Consider the following 23899-nt stretch of genomic DNA (forward strand, 5'->3'; position numbering starts at 1 on the left):
ACAATCTTTGGCAGCAGGCTTCATGTGTGACTGTCATTTGCATCATTGAAAATGACATAGAAATTGGGCATGAAAAGAAAATAATTCAGATTGCCAAAAATAGAGGTCATAGGTCAAGTTTTCCAGGAAACAGACTGAGAAGATTTGCAAGTCAGAGGTTTATTGGATCATGCTGGTGACCAATACCTGGTGGAGAGAAGAATGAAATGAGGAAAACATAGTTGAGAAGAGGGAGAAGTTGAACCCACCAGGAGCTCTGATGCTGGGAAGATGTATTCATTTGCCAGGGCTGTCATGACAAAGTTTCACAGACTGGGTAGCTTCAACAACAGAAATTTATTTTCTTATACTTCTGGAGGCTAGAGGTCTGAGACCAAAGTGTCAGCAGGGTCAATTTCTCCTTGGTTTGTAGATGGCCATCTTGTCCCTGTGTCCTCACATGGTCTTCCCTCTATATGTGTTGCTGTCCTAATAATATCTTCTTCTTATGAGGTCACAAGTCATATTGGATTAGGTCCCACCCTAATGATCTCATTTTCCTTTAATTACCTCTTTAAAGAGTAACTCCAAATACAGTCATATGCTGAGGTCCTGAGGGTTAAGACTTCAACACATGGATTGGGATGGGACACAATTTAGCACATAACTGATGGCCCTTCAGAGTTGCATCAAATTGAGGGAAGGGGTCTGAGCCTTTGGACTGCTGCATGAGTCAGTCCCTGGGTGCAGGCTGACTTCAGAAAGAGGGTTAGCGCAGGTGAGGTGCTCTCTCTGGCAGAGGACAGTCCTCTGTGAGCATCTTCTCAGAACTGCCAGCCACCAACACCTCCAGCAACAGGAAGAATGACTGTTCTCATCCTGAAAGGAGGGAGCAGATATGAGCAGCACAGCACGGCGCTCTGTCTAGTTGTGAAAAGGAAACCTGTTCTTTGTCTCCCACTGGCATTTCCATGCAATATCTCCTAGGATCATTTCTTTGGTAACAAAGGCATGCTATCCTCCATTTAGAACTAAGCCCTTCTGTGCCTGCGTCTTTTCTATGCTAAACATATGGAGCAGCTTCAAGGACCACGACAGATGTGTCATTTGTGAGGGTGTCCATTTTGATCGATATGAAGCCAACTTGGAAATTAACTTGTACAAATGAGCCTCCAGCTCAAATCAAAATAACTCTCAGTTCTTCTGCTACATGGCCATTTTGTTCATATAGAGTTGAAGAAAAGTCAAAAAGAGCAGTTTATCAAAACAAAGCAAGAAGACTGAATCGTTTTGCCACAGAGTAATGACAGATGAACTGAGTTTGCAAAAAAGCCCCCCCCCCCCGCAAATAAAGAATCCTTTTTATGCATGCGGAAGCAATTTCAAAATGCAAAAATGCCCTTTGAGTGTTTATGGATTATAAATGTTCTCCAACTCATCCAAAAGTCTCTGGGAACATGGAGAACAAAATTTTCCCATTCTGTGATTCGGGGGTTGAAATACTAGCTTCTGTAGTGGAGTGCACAAATACGAGCATACTTAATATCTTCAAGAACCAGAAGAATGATATTCGGTGACATTTGACAACAATATTAAAATATCAGAGCAGAGACTCCTAGAGGGTCTTGTGAAATCTTCTTTATTACTGCAGCTCAACTGTTCATTTACCCTTTTTTCCTCGCTCTTCTCTTTCTCTGGCTGATGCAGTCAGACACATACCAAAAAATAGCTATTTTCTATATAATACAGGCCATTTTTGTAAATGTTTCTTTTAAGATAGAATTCCTCAGCAAAGTTGAAACTGGAATGAAATGCCTTTCAGCATACCAGTCACAAAAAGCGCCTCCAATGTTCTCTATCTGGCTCATACTTTTTCTTGATCTGTTTGAAAAGATCAGGGTAGAAATAAAGGACTCACCTAGTGAACAGTGATTGTATCCGCATACCAGCACTTTGCTAGGTATTTCAGGCACCTCATGAATAATAACTTTATGAATAAACAACCAATGTTTGTGGAACACTTCCTATAGGTCAGACTCTTTAGATCAAATATCTCCTGTGGTCAAAATAGCCAACTGTGGCAGATAGGATTCTAAGAGTCTTCCAAGATTCCCAATGTCTGGTGTACATACACCTTCTCCCAGTTCTTCTGACAAAAACCTAGGTACTTCTGTGAAGGGACTTTGCAGATGTCATTAAAAGTACCCAAATCAGCTGAGCTTAAGATAGGGAGACTCCCCAGGTGGGCATGACCTAATCATAGAAGTTCTTTTAAATCTGAGAGGTCAGATATGAAGGAAGTCAGAGATCCAAAATCAAGAAGGACTTGATATACTTGTATGCTTGATATACAAGAAGGCTTGAAAATGGAGGGGGACATCTGGCAAGTAATATGGTGATCCCTAGGAGCTGAGAGTGATCCCCAGCTGATGGCTGGCAAGGAAATGGGAAGCTCAGGCCTGCAGCTGCAAGGAACTGTATGCTGCCAATAGCAAGAATGAGCTTAGCAGTGGATTCCTCTCCACACCCTCCAGATAAGAATTCAGTCCAGCTGACACCTTGATTTTACCTGTATGATACCCTGATCAGAGAGCCCTGATCAGAGAACTGTGAGCTATTGAGCAGGGGTTGTTTGGAAACCACAGTTAGTGCTAATTTGTTATGCAGCAGTAGAAAACTAATATTGCAATAGCCACAAGGTCAATGTTTCCATTTTAGAGATGAGGAGACTGAGATTCAGAAAAGTTAAGTGGCAGGGTTCCTGGGTGGCTCAGTTGGTTAAGCGTCCAACTCTAGATCTCAGCTCAGGCCTTGATCTCAGGGTTGTGAGTTCAAGCCCCGAGTTGGGCTCCATGCTAGATGTGGAACATACTGAAGGAGAAGAAGAAGAAAGAAAGACAGAAAGGTTAAGTAGCCTGCTCAAGGTCAAGTCCAGATTGGAACATAGGCAGCTGGTTACATGGAGGTGACTGGGTTTAAGATATGTCTCAGATGCCTACCCCGTTGTGTGCACACCTTGTCCAGTCTTCTCCCCTTGAACATGAGCAGTACCTGTAAATATGAGAGTAAGTTACTCCCTGGATTAGACAAAAGAGATTTTTGTAAATGTAATTAAGGCATTTAATCAGTTGCATTCATTAAAAGGAGAGTGACCTGGTTGGCTGACCTAACTAGGTGGGCTCTTAAAAGGACTCTAGAGGTTGGAGATGGAGAAAGTCATAGAGATGCACTCTTGTTGGCCTAGGAGAAAGAAAGCATTCATGCCCTGAACTGCCTTTCAGGCCCCCATGGCGAGAAATTTCAGGTGACCTGTAGAAGCTAAAAGCTGTTCCTGGTTGATAGCTTGAAAGAAAACAAGGACCTCAGACCACTGTAAGGAACTATAAATTCTTCCAACAACCTAAATGAGCTTGGAAGAAGAACCCAACCTAAGGTGGGAAGTGCAGCACAGCTAACGCCTTGACTGCAGCTTTTGAGACCCTGAGCAGAGGACTCAATGCCCTTGGCCTGGACTTGGACCTACCTACAGAAGCTATGAGATCCTGAAACTTTTTGGCTTTAAGCTGCTAAGGTCCCCATGATTTGTAATGCAGCACCAGAGCACTAATACACTGGGAGAAGGGCAGATTGGTCTTTATTCCACCTGTTGGGAGAGGAAGGACTAGCATGCAGACAACCCAACTTCTTGGTTTTGTTCTTTAATTAATCAACAGTGACCTTGTCCCTTTGTTATTCCATGTAACTTCAGTTGACGCACAGCACTGAGCAAGCTCCAATTGTCATGGTCTTCCAGCCTCCCTCAAAACCTGTCCTTCTACATAGACTTTGATGCTTAAGCCCTGACATTTAACTCACTTACTAGCAGCAACCACTATTTGATGAAGATACACCAATATCCAAGTCTGCATAGTGAGGCTGCGGGATTATCATTCAGGAAGCCTGAGACTTCACCCCCATTGCCCATCCGGCTGCACTTATGCAGGATAACCATCCATCAGTTCTTAGTTAAAGCGGTATTTGCATGCACACCAGATCTTTGAATGTTTGTCATTTGTCATTGGGGAAGCAAATTACATTCATCAGAATCCATTCATTCTCCCAGTCTCGCTGAACACAGGGTAATCTTGGCTGTGTCAGCTGCCCTAGGACTGGTAGCCATGAAAAATGGAGGTCAGCTGTAGATATTCTAAACCTGCTTCACTGTGTAACCCTCTTCAGGGGCAGTGGATATGATGCTGAAAAAGATTAATAGAACTTATGTCATCATGTTTATGGGGCATAAAACCCCCAACTGTAGATTAACGGATATGTTGGTGAAAGAAATACATCTTTACTCCTTTATGCCTTGATGGGTGAGCTCCAGTTGGCATCAGTGGAAAGATATAGAGAGATTGCCTTTAGAAGGTCAGCTTTTAAAGGACTTTTTTGACCTCGAAGTCAGTGAAAATAGATTTTTGATTGTTGACCCAGACAACTGCACCAGGAGACTTTCAATCTTTAAAAAGATTCTTATTGAAGTACAACATACAGAAAAGTACACAGGCTCTAAGTGCATTGCTTGATGAATTTCACAAACTGAACACATCCATGGAACCAGCACCCTGATCAAAAACCCAGCATCCCAGGCACTCGCCTTGGTCCCTTTTCACCCACCAACCCACACCCCAGCGTAATTGCTGTACTAACTTCTAACACCATAGATGATTTTGACTATTTCTCTAACATTTTTGAACTTTAGAGAAATAGAGTAATTCAGTGTGTACCTTTTCTTTCTGGATTCTTTTCTCAATATTCTGTTTGTTTATATTATTGTGTGTAGTAGCAAACTTTCTATTCTCATTCATTTGTAATATCCCATTGCACAGATAGATCACAATTATTTATCCATTCTACCATTTTAGGCATTTAAGTAGCTTCCAATTTGAAGATATTACTAATAGTGCTGCTACAAATATTGTGATATGTGTCCTTTGACATATCACATATATGTGAACATATATGCATATTCTGTTGGGTATTTACCTAAGAGTAAAATTGTTGGTTCATAGGATATGCACAGATTCAGTTAACTTAGTAGATACTGCCAGATTACTTTCCAAAGTGGTTGCACCGGTTTTTACTCCCAAAAACAGTATATGAAAGTTCTGGTTAATTCACATTTTTGCCAACACCTGATATTGTCTTTTCATTTAAAAAAAAAAAAAAGAAAGGCCCTTTTAACTTTTATTACATCGTAGCTTATAGGCAGCATCGTTGTTTCTATTTTGAAACTGACAAGCACTCTCTATGAAAACATCAGCACTGAGTTCAAGAGGCATTGTGCTTGGCATAGTATCATTGTATAAGATGACAGTTGGTGACAGATGCCTCCTGCCCTTTATATAGCTCTTTTCTTCTTTGCAAAAGCATGCGGGCTTCTCTATAATTCTGTTCTCAGGTCCTCTGGCAAACATAAAGGAAAGTCTGTATTTTAAAAAAGTTATTTGGTTCTGGAACTAAACACCCTTGAAAAGTATCTGCCATATAGTTACATTTTAGTCAGGTCCGTTTGCCTAAACATATGAGTACATGCCAGTATTTACAGAGCTAGCTCCCATTATGCATCAGGACCTACACTAAGCACAGGTAGTGTAGTGAGCTCAAAAATGAGCACCACCCAATTCGTCATAGGGTTCTAGTTTAAGGTATAATGAGGATTACACTGAAGTTGTTAATTCCTAAAAACATTAATGTCACCTTTTGTATTATTTACAGTTATGTTTTAGCCTGAGGACCCATCTGAGTTTACTAACAACTTGTTCATAAAAGAAAAAAAAAAGTTTGAGTCATTTTAAGTACACAGAGTTGCTTTGACTACAAAAGTGGGTATGTACACTTTAGGAAGTTCACCAGGAAAATGGGCTAGAACCAATAAAAGTTCATCTGGAAAGAAGTAATTGGAATTTGAGTAGCCTTGACAGGTTATACACCACCAAAAAGGAATACTGAAATTTTTTTTTTTTTTTTTGCCCTTCATTGTGTTTCTGTATGTTATTCCATGAAATGTTATTAAAGATTACATCAGTTGGGGTTTAATCAAGGAAGCAGAACCTTGTGAGTAATATGGAATACAGGATTTATTATAGGGATTAGATCTTATACAGTTGTGGGAGAAACCGGGGAAGTAAATGTCAAGGGGATAGTTGACTGAGCAGAGAAAAGCCCTTCATCAGGACCCAGGAGAGGGAGCTGGTGAAGGAGTCTATGGAAGGCTGTTGTCTCTGCATCTGCCGAGGCCTGTAGTATGTCAGCAGGGCAGCCGGTCAAGAGGCAGGTCAAGAGGCAGCAGAGAAAGCTGGAAGCAAAGTGGGGGGAGGACAAGGACAAGGTGGAAACCATGAGAGGAACCTGGAACCCACATGGACAAACTGCCACATGCATCTGTCTCCCCGCTGCATGGAACCCCAAAGCTGCAATGCCCTACAGAGGGAGGTGGTGCCTTTTGAGACAGAGCTGCATGTGTGCCCAGCCTAGACTCAGTAGGAGAAAGAGCAGAAGCTAGAGAAGCTGTGAGCCCAGCTGCTACCCCACACCCAGCTGAGGAGCAAAAACGTACCCTCCCTGCCTGGGGTCCTACCCACCCCTGCCTAGTACAATGCCTGCAGCTGCACTTCTGCCCTCAAAATCTCATGGAAATTTCTCTGTGGCCAATGCTAACACAGAACCATTCAGAGGAGTGTCATCCCAGCTTAGCTAAGGTGACATAGCACAAAATTACCACAGAGATAGACAATCACTGAGATATATGAAAGAAAGAAAGAAGAAAGAAGAAAGAAAGAAAGAAAGAAAGAAAGAAAGAAAGAAAGAAAGAAAGAAAGAAAGAAAGAGAAAGAAAGAAGAAAGAAAGAAACTGTAGATATGATATAATTCAATCCTTTCCTTTTTTTTTTTTTTAAGATTTTATTTATTTATTTGACAGAGAGAGAGATAGTGAGAGCAGGAACACAAGCAGGGGGAGTGGGAGAGGGAGAAGCAGGCCTTCCCCCGAGCAGGGAGCCTGATGTGGGGCTCGATCCCAGGACCCTGGGATCATGACCTGAGCCGAAGGCAGACGCTTAACGACAGAGCCACCCAGGTGCCCTCAATCCTTTCCTTATAAAGACATGAAAGCTGGATCCCAGAGAGACTCAGTGGCTTGTCCAATGTCACAGAGCTAGTGACAGGCCTATAAACTCAGTCCCATGTGTCTCCATGTGGGTGATATCACAGAAAGAATACTTGATGTGGAGTTAAGATGCCTGAGATCTTGTCACTAATTGTTTGGCCTTGAGAAAAAAAAGCACTCAAATCTGGATTCAAGTTTTCTTGTGAGAGAATGGCACGTGGGCTAGACCCAAGAAATTGGAGTTGCTCAGTTAATAACTCTTAAATAAATGACTAAATATAGTCTCTCTTTTTTTTTTTTTAACATATAATGTATTATTTGTTTCAGAGGTACAGATCTGTAATTCAGCAGTCTTACACAATTAACAGTACTCACCATAGCACATACCCTCCCCAGTGTCTATCACCCAGCCACCCCATCCCTCCCACCCCACCCCCCACTCCAGCAACCCTCAGTTTGTTTCCTGAGATTAAGAATTCCTCATATCAGTGAGGTCATATGATACATGTCTTTCTCTGATTGACTTATTTTGCTCAGCATAATACCCTCCAGTTCCATCCACGTCGTTGCAAATGGCAAGATTTCATTCCTTTTCATGGCTGCATAATATTCCATTGTATATATATACCACTTCTTCTTTATCCATTCATCTGTCCATGGACATCTTGGCTCATTCCACAGTTTGGCTATTGTGGACATTGCTGCTATAAACATCGGGGTGCATGTACCCCTTTGGATCCCTACATTTGTATCTTTGGGGTAAATACCCATTAGTGCAATTGCTGGATCCTATGGTAGCTCTATTTTCAACTTTTTGAAGAACCTCCATACTGTTTTCCAGAGTGGCTGCACCAGCTTGCATTCCCACCAACAGTGTAGGAGGGTTCCCCTTTCTCCGCATCCCCACCAACATCTGTCATTTCCTGACTTGTTCATTTTAGCCATTCTGACTGGTGTGAGATGATATCTCATTGAGGTTTTGACTTGGATTTCCCTGATGCCGAGCGATGTTGAGCACTTTTTCATGTGCCTGTTGGCCATTTGGATGTCTCCTTTGCAGAAATATCTGTTCATGTGTTCTGCCCATTTCTTGATTGGATCATTTGTTCTTTGGGTGTTGAGTTTGATAAATTCTTTATATATTTTGGATACTAGCCCTTTATCTGATATGTCATTTGCAAATATCTTCTCCCATTCTGTCGGTTGTCTTTTGGTTTTGTTGACTGTTTCTTTTGCTGTGCAAAAGCATTTTGATGAAGTCCCAATAGTTCATTTTTGCCCTTGCTTCCCTTGCCTTTGGCAATGTTTCTAGGAAGAAGTTGCTGTGGCTGAGGTCGAAGAGGTTGCTGCTTGTGTTCTCCTTTAGGATGTTGATGGACTCCTGTCTCACATTTAAGTCTTTCAACCATTTAGAGTCTATTTTTGTGTGTGGTGTAAGGAAATGGTCCAGTTTCATCCTTCTGCATGTGGCTGTCCAATTTTCCCAACACCATTTGTTGAAGAGACTTTCTTTTTTCCATTGGACATTCTTCCCTGCTTTGTCAAAGATGAGTTGACCATAGAGTTGAGGGTCCATTTCTGGGCTCTCTGTTCTGTTCCACTGATCTATGTGTCTGTTTTTGTGCCAGTACCATACTGTCTTGATGATGACAGCTTTGTAATAGAGCTTGAAGTCTGGAATTGTGATGCCGCCAGCTTTGCTTTTCTTTTTCAACATTCCTCTGGCTATTCGGGGTCTTTTCTGGTTCCATACGAATTTTAGGATTATTTGTTCCATCTCTTTGAAAAAAGTTGATGGTATTTTGATAGGGATTGCATTGAATGTGTAGATTGCTGTAGGTAGCATTGACATCTTCACAATATTTGTTCTTCCAATCCATAAGCATGGAATGTTTTTCCATTTCTTTGTGTTTTCCTCAATTTCTTTCATGAGTATTTTATAGTTTTCTGAATACAGATTCTTTGCCTCTTTGGTTAGATTTATTCCTAGGTATCTTATGGTTTTGAGTGCAATTGTAAATGGGATCGACTCGTAAATATAGTCTCTCAAGAGCAACCATTTTACACAATTGTTCTGTTGCCGAACATAAAAGAAAAATTGAAAATATGCTCCTGAGCCTCAATAGTGAGGCATTCTTATTTATTGTCATGTAATTTATCCGGGGCTAGAATGGATCACCAGGCTCTTTTCCCTTTGCATAAACCAGATTTCCAATCTCTCAGCCATGTACCCATTAGACTTTCTGTGTTCTTCTTGTCACCCCATTGTGGCTTCTACTTGATCTTGATCCCTTCAGTCTGAAGCTTTCAAGAGAGATCACGTACTACATAACTGGAAAAGCAAGAATCGAAACAGTTGGCAACAGGAAGAAACCAGAATATCAGATTTCTGGCTATGTATTCCGTTTTGTTCACAAATCTGCAATCTGGGCAGAGTTCAGTAGGAACAGCTGATCTCTGTTCCATGTGGCATCACCTGGGGTAGCTCAAAAACCAGGAGGTGAAATCATCAAGAGGCTACCCAGTTTCAGCTAGGCTATTGGCTAGAACTTGAACAAATGGGTTCTCCATGTTCCTTGTGGCATGAAGGTTGGATACAAGAGCGACCCTCCCAAAAGGACAAGGCAGAAACTGTATCACGTTTAATGATATGGACTTTAAAGTCACATAGTATTTCTGTCAGAGTTACAGGCAAGCCTAGATTTAAGAGGAGGAAATATAGATCCCACTTCTCAGTGAGAGGAGTATCAGCATTACATTTTAAGAGAGTCTAAGGGGTGGGGTATCTCATTGCACTTGGAAAATATAATCTACCACAAGCAGTGATCAATATCCATTATGAATTTATAAACACAGCACTTGTCAACTAATGGAGCTCTTTTCCAACAATAAGCCCAGAGAATAAGTTTATGCACATGTATATAAATACATTCACATATGCATACATAAATGTACTTGGCAAATGAGGGTTAATTCTTAGATTCAATTTGCTTCCAAGATATTTTCAGTGTTACGCCTCAGGGTCAGGGCAGGGAAAATGGGCCACTCAATTAGTTTAAAATAAAAGTACTTTTCCCCCATCATCCATCTACTCTCTGGGAAAATAAATCAGGCTGCTAAATTCTGGACTCATACCATTTCCATGGTAACAAAGCCTAAAATGCTAAAAGGTGGATTATAATTCTTTGCAATATTTAAGAAATCTGTCTTTAGTTTCTGTGGTGTTTAGAAGTTCACTTAACAGCAATGAGTAGCATTACTATCACTAACCCTCCCCCATACAAACACACATGCAGGCAACAGTAGTGTTTTTTAAAATCCCGTAATTTATACTAAGTGACCATAAAGATAGGGGGAAATGAGTAAAAATGAGACTGTCCAGTTTGGTCTCCTTAGATCTGCTTTGAATCAAATTTTCTTGTTTTGATTTTGGTCTCAGTTAGGTGGCTTTAGAAATAATCTGACCATTCGAAACCTGGAGGAAAAGTCAACCCATAGGTACAGAAGTAAGAATAATTACGGTGTTTGGGAATTACAAGTAGTTTAATATAGCCAGAGAGTAGAATATGTCTAACACAGAGTCTTATTTTTGGTGTTAGGACTTTTAATTATAAAGTTTTTCAAATACACAGAAAACTATAGAAAATAATATGATCTCCAGGTACCTACCCCCATAGTTAATACATTTTACCCATTTGCCATAGTTTTCTCAAATCTCTTTTCTGAAGTTCATGTGTGACATTTCTAGGTATGTTTCTGTATATTAGTGCTTATGAATGAATCCCTACACTTTTATATCTTTGTGCTTTAAAGATTTGTATAAATGGCATCATAGAGAAGATGTTTTTTGTAACTCGTTTCTATTGCTCAACATTATGATTTTTATCTTTAGCTACGGGGCATAAACACACCATAAGGAGAGCAGAGACGAGCATTCAGTATTGCACAGATAGCTCACCATTTATTCAACTAAATTTATATTTCACCCGAAGAGTGAGTTGATGGTGACAGTTTTTGCATTTGTAGAAAATGTTAATGATATGCAGACAGGACTGGACACCAGAAACTCAAGTGAATACAGGGATAAGAAAATAAGGTTTATTTGCAACCCAATCCTTCCATTTCTGGAGGCCAGATGCTTTCTCTTATAATCCATCCTTTGCGGGGAGGGCTACTGGGGCTGAGTGGTATTTGATGATGATAGCACAGAAGTCCAGCGACTGCCCAGGAGGCAGCCTATCTGGACTTGTACAGGGATCAGGGAGCCACAACCATTCCTTGTGTCCCAGCCCTCCCTGCCCACCCATCCCTGTAGATTTTCTCTCCTGCTGGGCACTTTGAATTTGCCTAGTGTGAATCTGTTTTCCACAGGCTGGGAGAGCTGCAGGGCTAGGTGGATGACATACATTTGGGTTCATTCATGTCCTGCCACGTGCACGCCCCACTTCTATTCCCTATTGCCATGAGAAATGCCTTGCTTAATGTTCTATTCAATTACCAGTTGCCATTTGATAGATTGAGTAATTTTTAACTTTTTGTAGATTGTTAAAATAAAAGGACTAAAGGGATGTTTATTTTCAAGACATGAAGTGGAGTCACTGATTTAATATCAGATATACGTGAGGTATTAGGTGCACTCCATCTCTCTTCTCTGTTTACCATATTACTCTCCGAAGGTCTCAAAGAAACACCTTACATAGAGAAGCTCTCCCAAAACAGGAAAAAGGGATGACAGACCTGTTTTACTTTTGAGGTAGCGCTTACTTATTCAATAATATCTACCAGATTAAAGTTCTGTTGACCTCATGTCACTGTCAACTAATTATATTGTACTTCTGTTGCATTTCTGAGTATGTTAAGCTAAAAGCAAGTGACTTTCCTGCAAATTAAATTGCAAGAAGCTTTTTAGACCATGTTCAAATACTAACAGTTTTGATAAATTTATTTGTCTAAGATGGGTACGACAAAGAGCTCTTTGTTTACTGACATACTTTATTGTCAGTCTGCTATACACCTCTCGTATGGTTGTTTTATAGGGCATAAAGTCTAGATATCCTGTGGGAATCTCCGATCTTATTTATAGCTTGCTGCAAAGTGGCTTATTGTCATTTATTATTTCTTATTTGATTTATATAACATCTTTCCACCAAAGAGCCCATGGGCTTATTTACATGAAGAGTGCACACACACACACACACACCAACTCACACGCACACTTGAACTTCACTCAACACTGTCATATAGTTAGCAGTAGAGTACCAAAAATCTACAGGAGGGTTTTCCATCTGTTTTTTGCTCCAAAACCATGTTCTGGAATATTTCTGATATTCCAAGGTCACCATATTTCCTTTCACTTTGAGTATTTATTGTTTGCCTCTAGGTGGATCGGATCATCTTCTGTGTCTTCTTAGAAGTTGACTTCAAAATCTACAAAAAGAAAATGAGCGAGTTTTTCCCTGCAGGTGAGTAAAGTGATTTGTTTTCTTTGGAATTGAGGATGGGAGTGGAGGCATCGGCTATACTCTATTTTGTTTCCTAGCTTAAGGAAATGTTGCAAATATGATCTCCATATACCAGTAACCCATGGCAATTTGTGTCATAATTTTCAAGAATTCAGGGAGGTGACAGGAAATCTAAGCCCTTGACCTCCCTGTCCCAGGAGGTCATAGTGTTGTCTTGGGGAAGTCAATTCATCTCTTGAGTCTCACTCAGTTTCTCACATCACAAGTGAGGGGCTGGACCCAATGACCTCCAAAGACTGTTCCTCTGGCCCTAAATCACAGGATCTGTGATTTGTTCCCCACACATCCAAGTTGTCTAAGCCTGTGCCTACATCCACTGTGTTAAACACCTTGGTTAGAAATTGCGAGGAGCCCGTTTATATTCGTAGCCAGAATTCAAACAGTTCCTGCACTCTCTCCCTATTCCCCTCAATTTTCTTGGCCCAAATTGCAATGAAGATAGCAGCCCTTCTTAGGGCAATCTGTGAAAGGTGCTCATTCATCGTAGTTCACATTTGAGAATGCAGGCAAAATATCAGAGTTATTAAAGAGCCTTGTTTAGGGATGCCTGGGTAGCTCAGTTGGTTAAGCATCTGCCTTCAGCTCAGGTCATGATCCCAGGGTCCTGGGATCGAGTCCCGCATCGGGCTCCCTGCTCAGCAAGGAGTCTCCTTCTCCTTCTGTCTGCTGCTCCCCCTGCCTGTGCTCTCCCTCTCTCTCTCTCTCTCTCTGGCAAATAAATAAATAAAATCTTAAAAAAAAAAAAAAAAAAAAGGAGCCTTGTTTACATTGACTGAATGTGTCATTAGATTTGGTTGGCCTGGTTAATTTGAATATTGCCCCCCATTGTTCCTCTTCCAGGCTTGCTTAATACCTAGTTATTTTGATGGTGCCATTCAAATCACAGTGCTCAAGGTGCTTTCCTCAGCCCTGGTAAGAATGGCTTCCAGGAAATTTCAAGCTACTGTGAGCATTGTTGATGCCTGCCTCAGAGGGAGTTTTCCTTTGAGGTTTCCCTATCCATGTGAAGAGGATTTCCATGTACCCGGTGACTCTGGCAGGTGGGAGGGAGGGCATGGTGCACATTCACCCTCTCAGCAGCCTGTCAGAGCCATCTAGTAAATGTAAATCCAGGACACCCTGCCTGAAGATCAGAGTAGAACACAGGTAGCTGTCAAGAATAGCCACAGAAAATGGCTGGAGATGTTCAACTTTGTGCTAACGTTCAAGGTGGACTAAGTACCTCTGAGTCATTGGAAGTCCTGCTCTCTAGTTTTATCATTGACAGGTGAATCTGCTAAGTGTATTTAATTGGAGCTTTCAACTACAGTATTTCTAACTAGGCCATACTGTAAATTCAGAAAGACTCCCCATGTGATGAGGAGAGGATTGTCGTTGTGGCCTTTTTTTTCCTCCTTTGCCTTCTCCCTTCTCCTTTTTTTACCATTTTAGAATTTTTTTAAACAACTCAGTAATTTACAGCATGTAAAGCACTTAGCAACTATTGAATAAGTAGTTGTTAGTATGAGCTAAATTTAATAAATTCTTCTCCCCATAATCCAATGGCTTTTTTTTTCTGTTTCAGTCTCCTCGTTTCATCCTTTCTCTTTATTTCCTACATAACCACAGTGAGCTGACTGTGCCTGCATTTCTGTATTTTTAAAAGTATTCTCTTTTTTTGCACTTTTAAGTATTCTTAAGAGAAAATGTTCATTCATGAAAAAAGAATGTGACTTGCCATGGTGTGTGATGCAAATATTCTCGTGTCTTGTCAATATCACAGCATATTTCATAAGCTTTCATCATTTTGGACTTCTTGAGTGTTTAGAAATTATGGTGTATCTTCCATTTTCATGTCTTCTAAAATAAAAGCTTGTTTTTGCTCTAGCATATGATATAAAATAATTGCATAAGTATGATCAATTGATATTAAAACAAATCTATCCATCAGCAGATATTTCCAGTGGTGCAAAGCCAAAAATCATACTATACATTTATTCTAAATGGAACAGTTTTAGTGGTCTAGAATATATTAATAATTATGAAAATAAATTATTATTTGAAAAATTGCTACTCTAAGTAAATCCAACATGCATCTTAGTACTTGAGCAAATGAAATAATAATAAAATCATCCTGAGTTTCATATCAATACTTTGAATCATAGCATGCTCATAAAATTATTTCCAGTGCATATTTATAATAGTAAGCACATTTTTAAACTAAATGTCAAAATCCCCCCAAATTGTTGAGTATTTCCATAATGCTGAAGCATCAGCCATTTGTAAATTCTGAATATGCACTGTGAAATAAAGGTGACTTCTAACGGAATGTGTGACTACTAATATAGATGATATCCATTATCTGTCCATAATTTGAACTTATGGTTAATTCATAACCATACCATCTTTGATTGGACTTGCCATATATCCACCCTAGACTGACTTACTCAGATTATCTCTAACTAGTCTTCTTAACCCTTCCCAATGCAATAATAATAGTTTAGGGGAAAAAAGTCATTTTATATTAAACTAAATCTCTATGTTTTGGGGTATATTAATCCCGTGTCTTTACATTTCATAATCGGGAATCTGAGACAAAATACATAAAAAAAATACAAATGAGGCTAGATCACATTCAAGATATAACACATGCAAAACTACTACCTAATATTAATGCTAGGAATAATAGCTAACATTTATGGATAGCTTTCTCTCAGCCAAATGCATGGGCTAAGTCAGGTCATCTTTAGGCTAATTCTAAGAAAGTAGGCACTATATTAACCCTACTTTTTGATATGGAAAATGATGCATACCTGAGAAAATGAGGCATATGGCTAGGAAGCAACAAACTCTATTTCAAAATTGAGAACAGCATCTGTCTTTGCACAAGTGATAATAGTTCGCTTCCTCAGAGCGTCTCCAGACAAGATTGAGTTCGACTTCAGGGATGCATTTGGAGCACTGAGAAAGTCTCATTCCTAATGGCATCTGCTGCCCATCATTGTTCAGAGTCGCCACGCTTCTCTTTCTTCTAATACTTATAAATGTCCTCCTGGAAACTTTCTACTATGAGTCAAATTGGTACTTTATCATGGATCTCAATCAAATCCCAACCCCATTATCTAGGCAGTGCGGTGCTTTGACCTGAAGGTAAGCAGGAGAGTGGTCACTGGAAAGCCAAAAGGCCTTACTTATGACCACAAGGGAAGATGGAGAAGTGCTTGTAATAGTTTGCTAGAGCTGCCGGGACAAAGTACCACACACTGGGGAGCTCAAAAAACTGAAATTTATTTTTCCATGATTCTGGAGGCTTGAAGTGCAGCATGTAGGGGTCAGCAGGATTGGGTTCTTCTGAGGTCTCTCTTCTTGGCTTATAGATGGCCATCTTCTCTCTGTGTCTTCATGAGGTCCTCCCTCTGTGTATGTCTGTGTCCCAATCTCCCTCTCCTTGTAAGGACACCAGTCATATGGGATTAGGGCCCACCCTAATAACCTCATTTTAATTTGATCACCTATTTAAAGACCCTATCTCCTAATACAGTCACATTCTGAGGTATTGGAGGTTAGGACTTCAACAAAATATTTTGGGGGACACAACTCCACCCCTAACAAAGCCCATCATGAAAATGCAGTAGGAACCATAAAGGAAAGAAAGCAGCAACAATTTTTTTTTTTTCCCAACAGTTTTATATCTTGCTGTGGGTGAAGCACATTTGACTTTTTCCTTCCAGATGTATTGTTTGAAAGTCTAGTGTGGCAGCTTTATGGAATTACCATACGCTTTGGTTGCAAATAATTTGGTTGCAAAAAATTTGGTTGCAAATTTGGTTACAGTACACGATGAGATGGCCTATGGCAAATAATATTTGTACGATGCAACTCAGAGATCTCTTTGTTCTTTACATAAAAGGTTTGTATTTTTCAGTTTGTAGGATTTATTGTGTGTATTTTTCATAGATTTGGAATATGGAAGTCAATTTTTTTATTAGAGACTAAGTTCTAATAGAGAATTTAGGGATATTAATTTTCCTCATAATAAGAATGTCAAATTTAGTTTTGGAACTATATCAAAGAATCCTGATGTTGGAAATAAAAAATACCATGGTCAGGCCCCTCCCCCACATTAGGGAAAGCCTACATTTGTTTATTGCAATGGTTCTCAACTATATTTTTCAAGAAGGAGTAGTTCTCCAAAATAATTTTTTAAGTTATATCCTCTGACAAATGGGCATGATATTTTTAAAAATTTTATCTGGGTTTACTCTTTTAAACCTAACAACACAAAGATTCACCTGACCTCTTCTTCTTCTCCTCTTCTCATTGATTTTGTAAGCTTTTCTCATCCAACATCATTCGTTATCTTTCTGTCCATCAATCAACAAATAATTTATTATATGCCTACTATATACCCAAGGTTTTGGTCACTGCTGCATTTAAGATATAGTTCTTATAATATGCCTGAGAGGTAAATATTATGCAGAAGAGTTGGAAGACAATATTAGCAAATAAGTATAGCCTTGATATGGTCAAAGTACCCAGGAATTCAGAGACAAATATGTCTGAGGACCAGGGTGGTTGTGGCAAGTTTCATGAAGAATGTATACTTCAAGGTTAAGCAGGCGCAGAGAAGTGATGCCAAGGATTCTGTAAGTGACATAGAGGAGGAAGGGCAGTTCAGATGGAAGGATTTGTGGAATAAGTAGGATGCTTATCTCCAATTTGTGAATCCCTGACTGAGAAATGTTGACACTCATCAGCATGTAATTGTATGACTTTATGCATGTTGCATAACCTTTTTATGCTTCACTTTCATCATGTGCAAACACAGTAATGGGCCAATGCCAAATAGGATAAATAACAATGTAAATGAATATTCAGAGAGGTGTCTAGACCAAGCATCATAAATTTTAAAATATCCATGTTTATTTCTTATTACAATTTTTTTTCTGTTTTTTGGTGTGTTTTTCTTATTACAATTTTAAAAGGAGGTATTTTAATTATTGTGACCATCTTAATTAAAAAGTATAAACTTATTACAAAAGTAGTACAGATTTATAGTAAAAATAGATCATCAAAACAAAGAAGATACAAACCATTGAAAATTAATTATCTTTTGTGGTTAATCTTTTGGGTCCTTTAAAATGAAAAATGCAGACAATCAGAAATGCAGTCTTATCACTTGCTGTGTGTCACCACAAATCTTGAACTTTTTTTCATGTCATTATATATTCTTCCATAACATAATTTTAATGGACCTAGTGTTTACCCAAAAGCAGACTTTTGAACTACAGAATTATTATTGCAAATTATTCTCTATGTATTTATAAATAACACTTATAGAAAAGCATCTTTATAGATAAATATTGGCATACAAACACTGTTTTTTAAGAATACTTTTCTAGAAGTAGAATTACTTTTTCAAAATGCATACACAGCCAAAATACTCCTTATAATAATTGTCAAATTGACCATTATGTGTCAGTGTCATATACTGAACAACTGAAGGGTCATCATTCCCAGAGTCAAAAATGTGAAGGCCCATACCTCACACTAAGCACCCTGAGTGATCAGGGTGCCAGCCCGGTGGGGTTCTGGTGAAGGTTCACTTCTGAGTTGCAGGTGGCCATTTTCTTATTGTACCCTCACATGGTGGTGGAAAGAGAGAGCTCTCCTGGGTCCCTTACATAAGGGCACTAATCCCACTCATGAGGGCTCAACTTTATGACCTAATTACTTCCAAAAGCCCCGCCTCCTAATATCATCACATTGGGGGTTAGGATTTCAACATATGAATTTTAAGGGGACACAAACCTTCAGCCCATTGCACTGAGTTCACATTCCCATGAGCAGTATATGAGAGTTTACTTTCCCCCCTGCTCTTCCCAATCAGGCACATTCTCGTCTTTTGATGTTATCACTTTTATACATGAAATAAGGTAATTAATGGGTAGCAATGTGTATTTCTTTTATTTCTAGTATGGCTTATTCTTTCTTTCAGTTTTTTATTATATCTCCACATTTCTTATGAGAAATTGCTAGTCATATCCTTTGCACATTTTTTACTATTTCATCTTTTTTAGTGATCTGTAATAACTTTTTGTATAGTAAGGTTCTTAGTTCTTTTCAAATATATGTTGCAAGGAGTTTCCCATTTTGTCATTTGTGTTTGTGGTATTATTCCTTTATAATCAAGTCAACGAGGAACGGTAGAAAGACAAAAGAAAAATGAAAGATAAATGTAAAAATAGAAAGAATGGAAGGAAGGAAAGAAGGGAGGGAGGGAAGGTAACTGGAAGGAGGAAAGGAATAAAGGTGAAAAAGAAAGAAGAAACACTTTTAATTAGAGAATGAAGTTGAAAACTAAAAAACTCAAAAATTACCTTTATTTTAAGCCTATGTACTTGATCCCATAAGATATCATCCTGTTTCTAAATAGGATTATTCTTAGTTCTCCTCAGACACTTTTTAGGCAAAGCAATGTGCTTCCTGATTTACAAAGTATGGTAGGGAAAAAAATGCCCTTCCCTCAAGGATGCCTTAAGCCTCAGAACCTGTGAATATGTTAGGTCACATTACAAAGGGGAAATAAGATTGCAGATGAGATTTAGGTCACTAATTAGCTGACTGAAAGATGGGGACATTATCCTATGTTACTTGGGTGGGCTCAATATAATCACAAGGGTCCTTAAAAGTTAGAAGAAGGAGGTAGAAGAGAGTCAGTGGGAGATACGGCTACAGAACAATGTTCAGAGAGATGTGGTCACCGACTTTGAAGATGGAAAAGAGGGGCCATGAGCTGAAGAATATGGCCTCTAATAGCCAGAAAGGCAAGGAAACAGATTCTCCCCAAGAGCCTTCAGGAGGAGCGTAGCCCTGCGGACATCTTGATGCTAGCCCACTGAGATGCAGGTCAGACCTCAAACCACACAACTGTAAGATGACAAATTTGTGTTGTTTTAAGTCATTACATGTGTGGAAGTTCGTTATAGCAGCACTAGCAAACTAATTCACCAGTTGTCTTTGCATAAGTCAAAGAAACACACACACAAACCTGCTTACCCAGTCTGAATTGTACATTTTTTTTCCACAAATGGCACATTCGTGGTAGAGAAAAAAACTACAAAGTGAAAGAATTCAGAAATTTCTTTAATCATGGATATTTATGGTGACTTGGCACATTGGTGCACATTTGTACACCTTTAATGTGTGGATCCCATTGATGTTTAGAATTATACAAGACGTGTTCTCTGTAACGTGACATAAATGAGTTGACTGCCTTCTTAGGAATTGGGTGCTAACCATTTCCACTTGATGGGCCTCAAAAGCTACAAACACATTTTGCCTTCAATGAAAATCCAGTGAAGTGTTGCTGTAACCAAGCCGCCCGAACACAGGAACAAGCAGCAGGCATAGACTGAAAGCAATCTGTCCCTTCAAAAGGCAGAACTGTGCAGTGTGTGTAGCAAATGCTTATAAACAGCAGAACACATAAAGACCTAGGGACACGAACCTTGACTAAGCAGAGTTTGATCTCATTAGGAGGTTCTGATAAAACAAAGGCAAGACAAAATGCAGCTTGGAGAAGGGCGATGCTGTAGGCATCTTTACAGGGATCCCCGCATGGTGCTTCCGAAAGACTTTCAAACGTCCCGGGTAGACTGGTTTCTGTTCCATGGGTGAAAACATTGAGGCAAATGGTGGGGGCGGGGAGAAAAAAAACCCTTTTGCCGTACAAGTGTATGAATGAAATAATTCCTAATAAGACACAGGGGTAAGAATAAAGATAAAAATAAGCAATGGAGTAAATGAAATCCTCCAAGTTTTATTCTTCTTCATCTATGGCCCTAACCTGGACCCTCAGCTACAGGCTTTTGGAAGTTTTCACCTTCAACTGCTGTTCACTCCATAATCCAGAGCAATTAGTGATTTCCAATACCCTGTTACAGCTGTCACTGCTGGGGTTATAGAGAACTCTTTGATGGGTCCAGCATGGTTACTGACACCAGTGTGTATGTGGTCACATGACTCCCATGACCCTTTGCAGCCCTTGTCTTACTTGACTGGGCAGCCTTTATCCCATTGACCGTTCTGTCTTCTCCTTCTCTTCCTGCCAGGCCTCTCTGGCGTACTCGCCTGTACACAGGCCATCCCCAGCTGACATCTCCAGGCATCTCCAACTCAACACATCTAAAACTAAATTCAAACTCCTTCACCCCACCCCATCTTTCTCCTCTGAAATCCAATATCTCAGTAATTGGTGCCATTATGTGCCCTGTTTGCCAAGCCAGAAACAGCAGAACCATGTGGATTTTTTTTAAGCAGTGCCTTTTATTTATTGATTTATTTATAAATTAATGAGATTTGAGTGCTCCTCTTGACCAAGGACCAGTTGGGGCAGGATGGAGGGGGACAACCTTTGGCTTATTTTTTTTTTTTTTTAATTTCTCCTAGTCTTATCAATTGCCTTGCAGAAAGTGGGTTTAGCAATTTGTTAGATTCCGTAGGTCCAGGTTTTCAACTTAATGGAAGAGCTTTGCACTGCAAGGGTGTCCCCTTTATCAGTCATTCTTTGTATGGCATTTCTGCTTTGTCAAGTTTCACAGGAAGCCGTGAGCATACCAACATCTTCCATACTTCATGGAAATCCTGAAAAGCTTAGAGCACTTTATTTTGGTTAATAATGTTTCCTCTCTCTGCAAATGCAAATTGCTCCTAGAAGCCCTTAGTAATCAAATATTTAAAAGATAAGGGATACAGAAGAAGCCTGTGTGAAGGAATTAAGCCTTAAGAGAGAGGACTCAAGAGCACATGAAATAAAAGCCACAACAAGATTGTCATAATTGTTCTGCTTGACAGACCCGCCCATTTGACAAAGGAATTTCAGATACCCATCCTTTTTTACCCTGGGGAGTGGAGAAGCTGCCTTAATAGCCCTAAGGGTAACTTTCTCCTTCATAACACACTTCTTTTTCCATGCAATCCACAGGCCTCTTTGAAGCGAGTTTCCATCCACGGACATGTCTCTTAGCCAATCTTAGGGTCCTAACCATGGGCCATGGTAACTGTGCCATCCAGCCGTGTGATAGATGGGCGATTTCCAGCACAGAAGGAAACATATATCTTACAAAGACAATGACTGTTCCTCAGTCCCAGTAACCATCTGGTGTGGGCACCCCTCACCAGCATTAACATTGGCCAGATATCACCAAGTAGCTCAGCTTGGATATCAAAAAAAGTGGGACATTTTTCCTCCAGCACACAATATCAGTACTTGAGAACAATGGTTCTCCAACTGCAGCTTGCATGAGCATTACCTGGAGGGCTTGTTAAAAAAGTGTTAGGTCCCTCCCCTGAGCTTCTGCTTTGATAGATCTTTAGTAGAACCTGAGAATTTGCATTTCTAACAAGTCCCCAGCTGATGATGATGATGCTGGTCCAGAGACCACACTTAACAGTTCTGTGGGGTTTTGTAATCTGTTTGTTTTTATACCATTTACTTTCCAAAAGACTGCATTCATTATGGAAACTCTAGATAAAGGAGTAAGACCAGTCTCGAGTCATTGCAAAATCACGGCATACTCTGTTTTTCAGCAAACTCTGTCTTCCATTAAAGCAGGTGAAGTAGATATTACAGACTTCAAAGTAGGTTAGACACGTCCTTAAAGGGGTTTCTGATATGTACAAAGCTATTGCTGAAAACTGGTTTTTCAAGGGAAATCAGTTGGTTTTCACACTCATTTGTGGTCAAAATAAGAACTTCGGTCATATTTGTACTTTTTGTGCAGAACTCAACAGAGTAATCTGACAGAGAGGGGTGCAGTGAATAAAACCAGCATCCATTATGAAATTAACATCAAAGAGGCCCCATGAGATGAAATGGAGCCTCCGCCGCTGCGTCATTTCTGCCGAGGAAGGGAGGGAGTTTTTCTGGAATGGGCATTTCTGAACATACAGAACAATACCACCTGATGGACTGACCTCTATTTTGAAATGATATTTGTATCACTTTGGCTAAGAACGTTTTATTTGATTTTCATCATCTAACAAAGAAGCATGATGCTTGAAGAACTGTTAAAAGGGCAGTGGCTCTGTGCCCATGCTCCATCAGTCCCCTAACTGCTTCCAAATTTTGAATGGCATGGCTCCTATCTCCATAGGCTTATCCTCTTCTTTCGTATATTGCTTTTTTGTTCCCCGGTTTTGTTAGACAAAAATTCTTGCTAGAAATATGCTGCGTAAATATGGCTCAAGTGAGTACATTTTATAGAATAATGTTGAACTAAACTGGATTTCATTAATAAGTAACAGCACATTAGGTGCTTTGTAGACCAAAATTACTCTGTGCTGGAGTTTAATATAAATAATACCAAAATATTAAGGCATGCATTTTATAGTTTATTAGTAAATTTCTCTTATGAAAAATGTTCTCTCTCAAAAGCTGGTGTGTCATTTTCTGCTTAAAGTTGTTTAGTAACCCTGTAATTTTCAGCATAGAATTTAAATTCTTCAATCTGAGGTATTAGGATTCCCCAGAGAAACAGAACCAATAGTGGATATAGATTTAGATATAGATATAAATATAGATGTAGATAAAATTTATTATAAGGAATTGGCTCATGCAACTATGGAGGCTGCCAGATCCCAAGACCTGCAGTCAGCAAGCTAGAGACCCAGGAGAGCAGATGGCGGAGTTCCAGGGCGAGTCTGAAAACCTAAGAGCCAGGAAAACCAATGACGTCGTTTCCATTCAAATGCCTGCAAGCTTGAGACCCAGGCAGAGCCAGGGTTTCTGTTTGAGTCCAAAGGCAGGAAAACCGCAATCGCCCAACACAAATGCATCCGGGTAATGGTTCCGTCTTCCTTGTGGGAGGGTCAACCTTAAACTTATTGGATGAGGCTCACCCACATTACCAGGGCTATCTGCTTTACTCAGTCTACCAATTCAGATGTTAATTTCATTCTGAAATTTCTTTCAGACACACTCAAAGTCATGTGTGACACATATCTGGGCATTCCATGGCCCAGTTACATTGACACATGCAATTGACCATCATACCCAGCAAGGAAGATTATCCGGCTAGAACAGGCCAGTTTACCCACAGTTCCCCCGTAACTCCTCCCTTCAGCCACTCAGAAGCTAGTTTTATTTCCTTAAAAGCATCTTGGCTGTTCATATCCATGTGTTTTCACAGATGTTTTTCCCTTTGTTTCAGTGTCATTATCCTTTTCTTAGTTTGAATCCCCCGACCCGGAAACAAGAATTCATGTGGAAGTC

At 39.8% G+C, this 23899-nt stretch overlaps 1 protein-coding gene across 1 annotated transcript in view; it reads left to right on the forward strand.

The window, feature by feature from the left end:
* The window catches only part of MACROD2 (mono-ADP ribosylhydrolase 2), a 1298181-nt gene that overhangs the window by 1119775 nt on the left and 154507 nt on the right, over positions 1-23899 (forward strand). The window contains exon 5 of the mRNA XM_032419411.1: positions 12504-12585. Coding sequence (XP_032275302.1) covers positions 12504-12585 — 82 coding nt within the window. The remainder of the gene's footprint in view (positions 1-12503; positions 12586-23899) is intronic.

Source organism: Phoca vitulina, unplaced genomic scaffold, assembly GCF_004348235.1.
Source record: "Phoca vitulina isolate PV1807 unplaced genomic scaffold, GSC_HSeal_1.0 scaffold22, whole genome shotgun sequence".
NCBI lineage: Eukaryota > Metazoa > Chordata > Mammalia > Carnivora > Phocidae > Phoca > Phoca vitulina.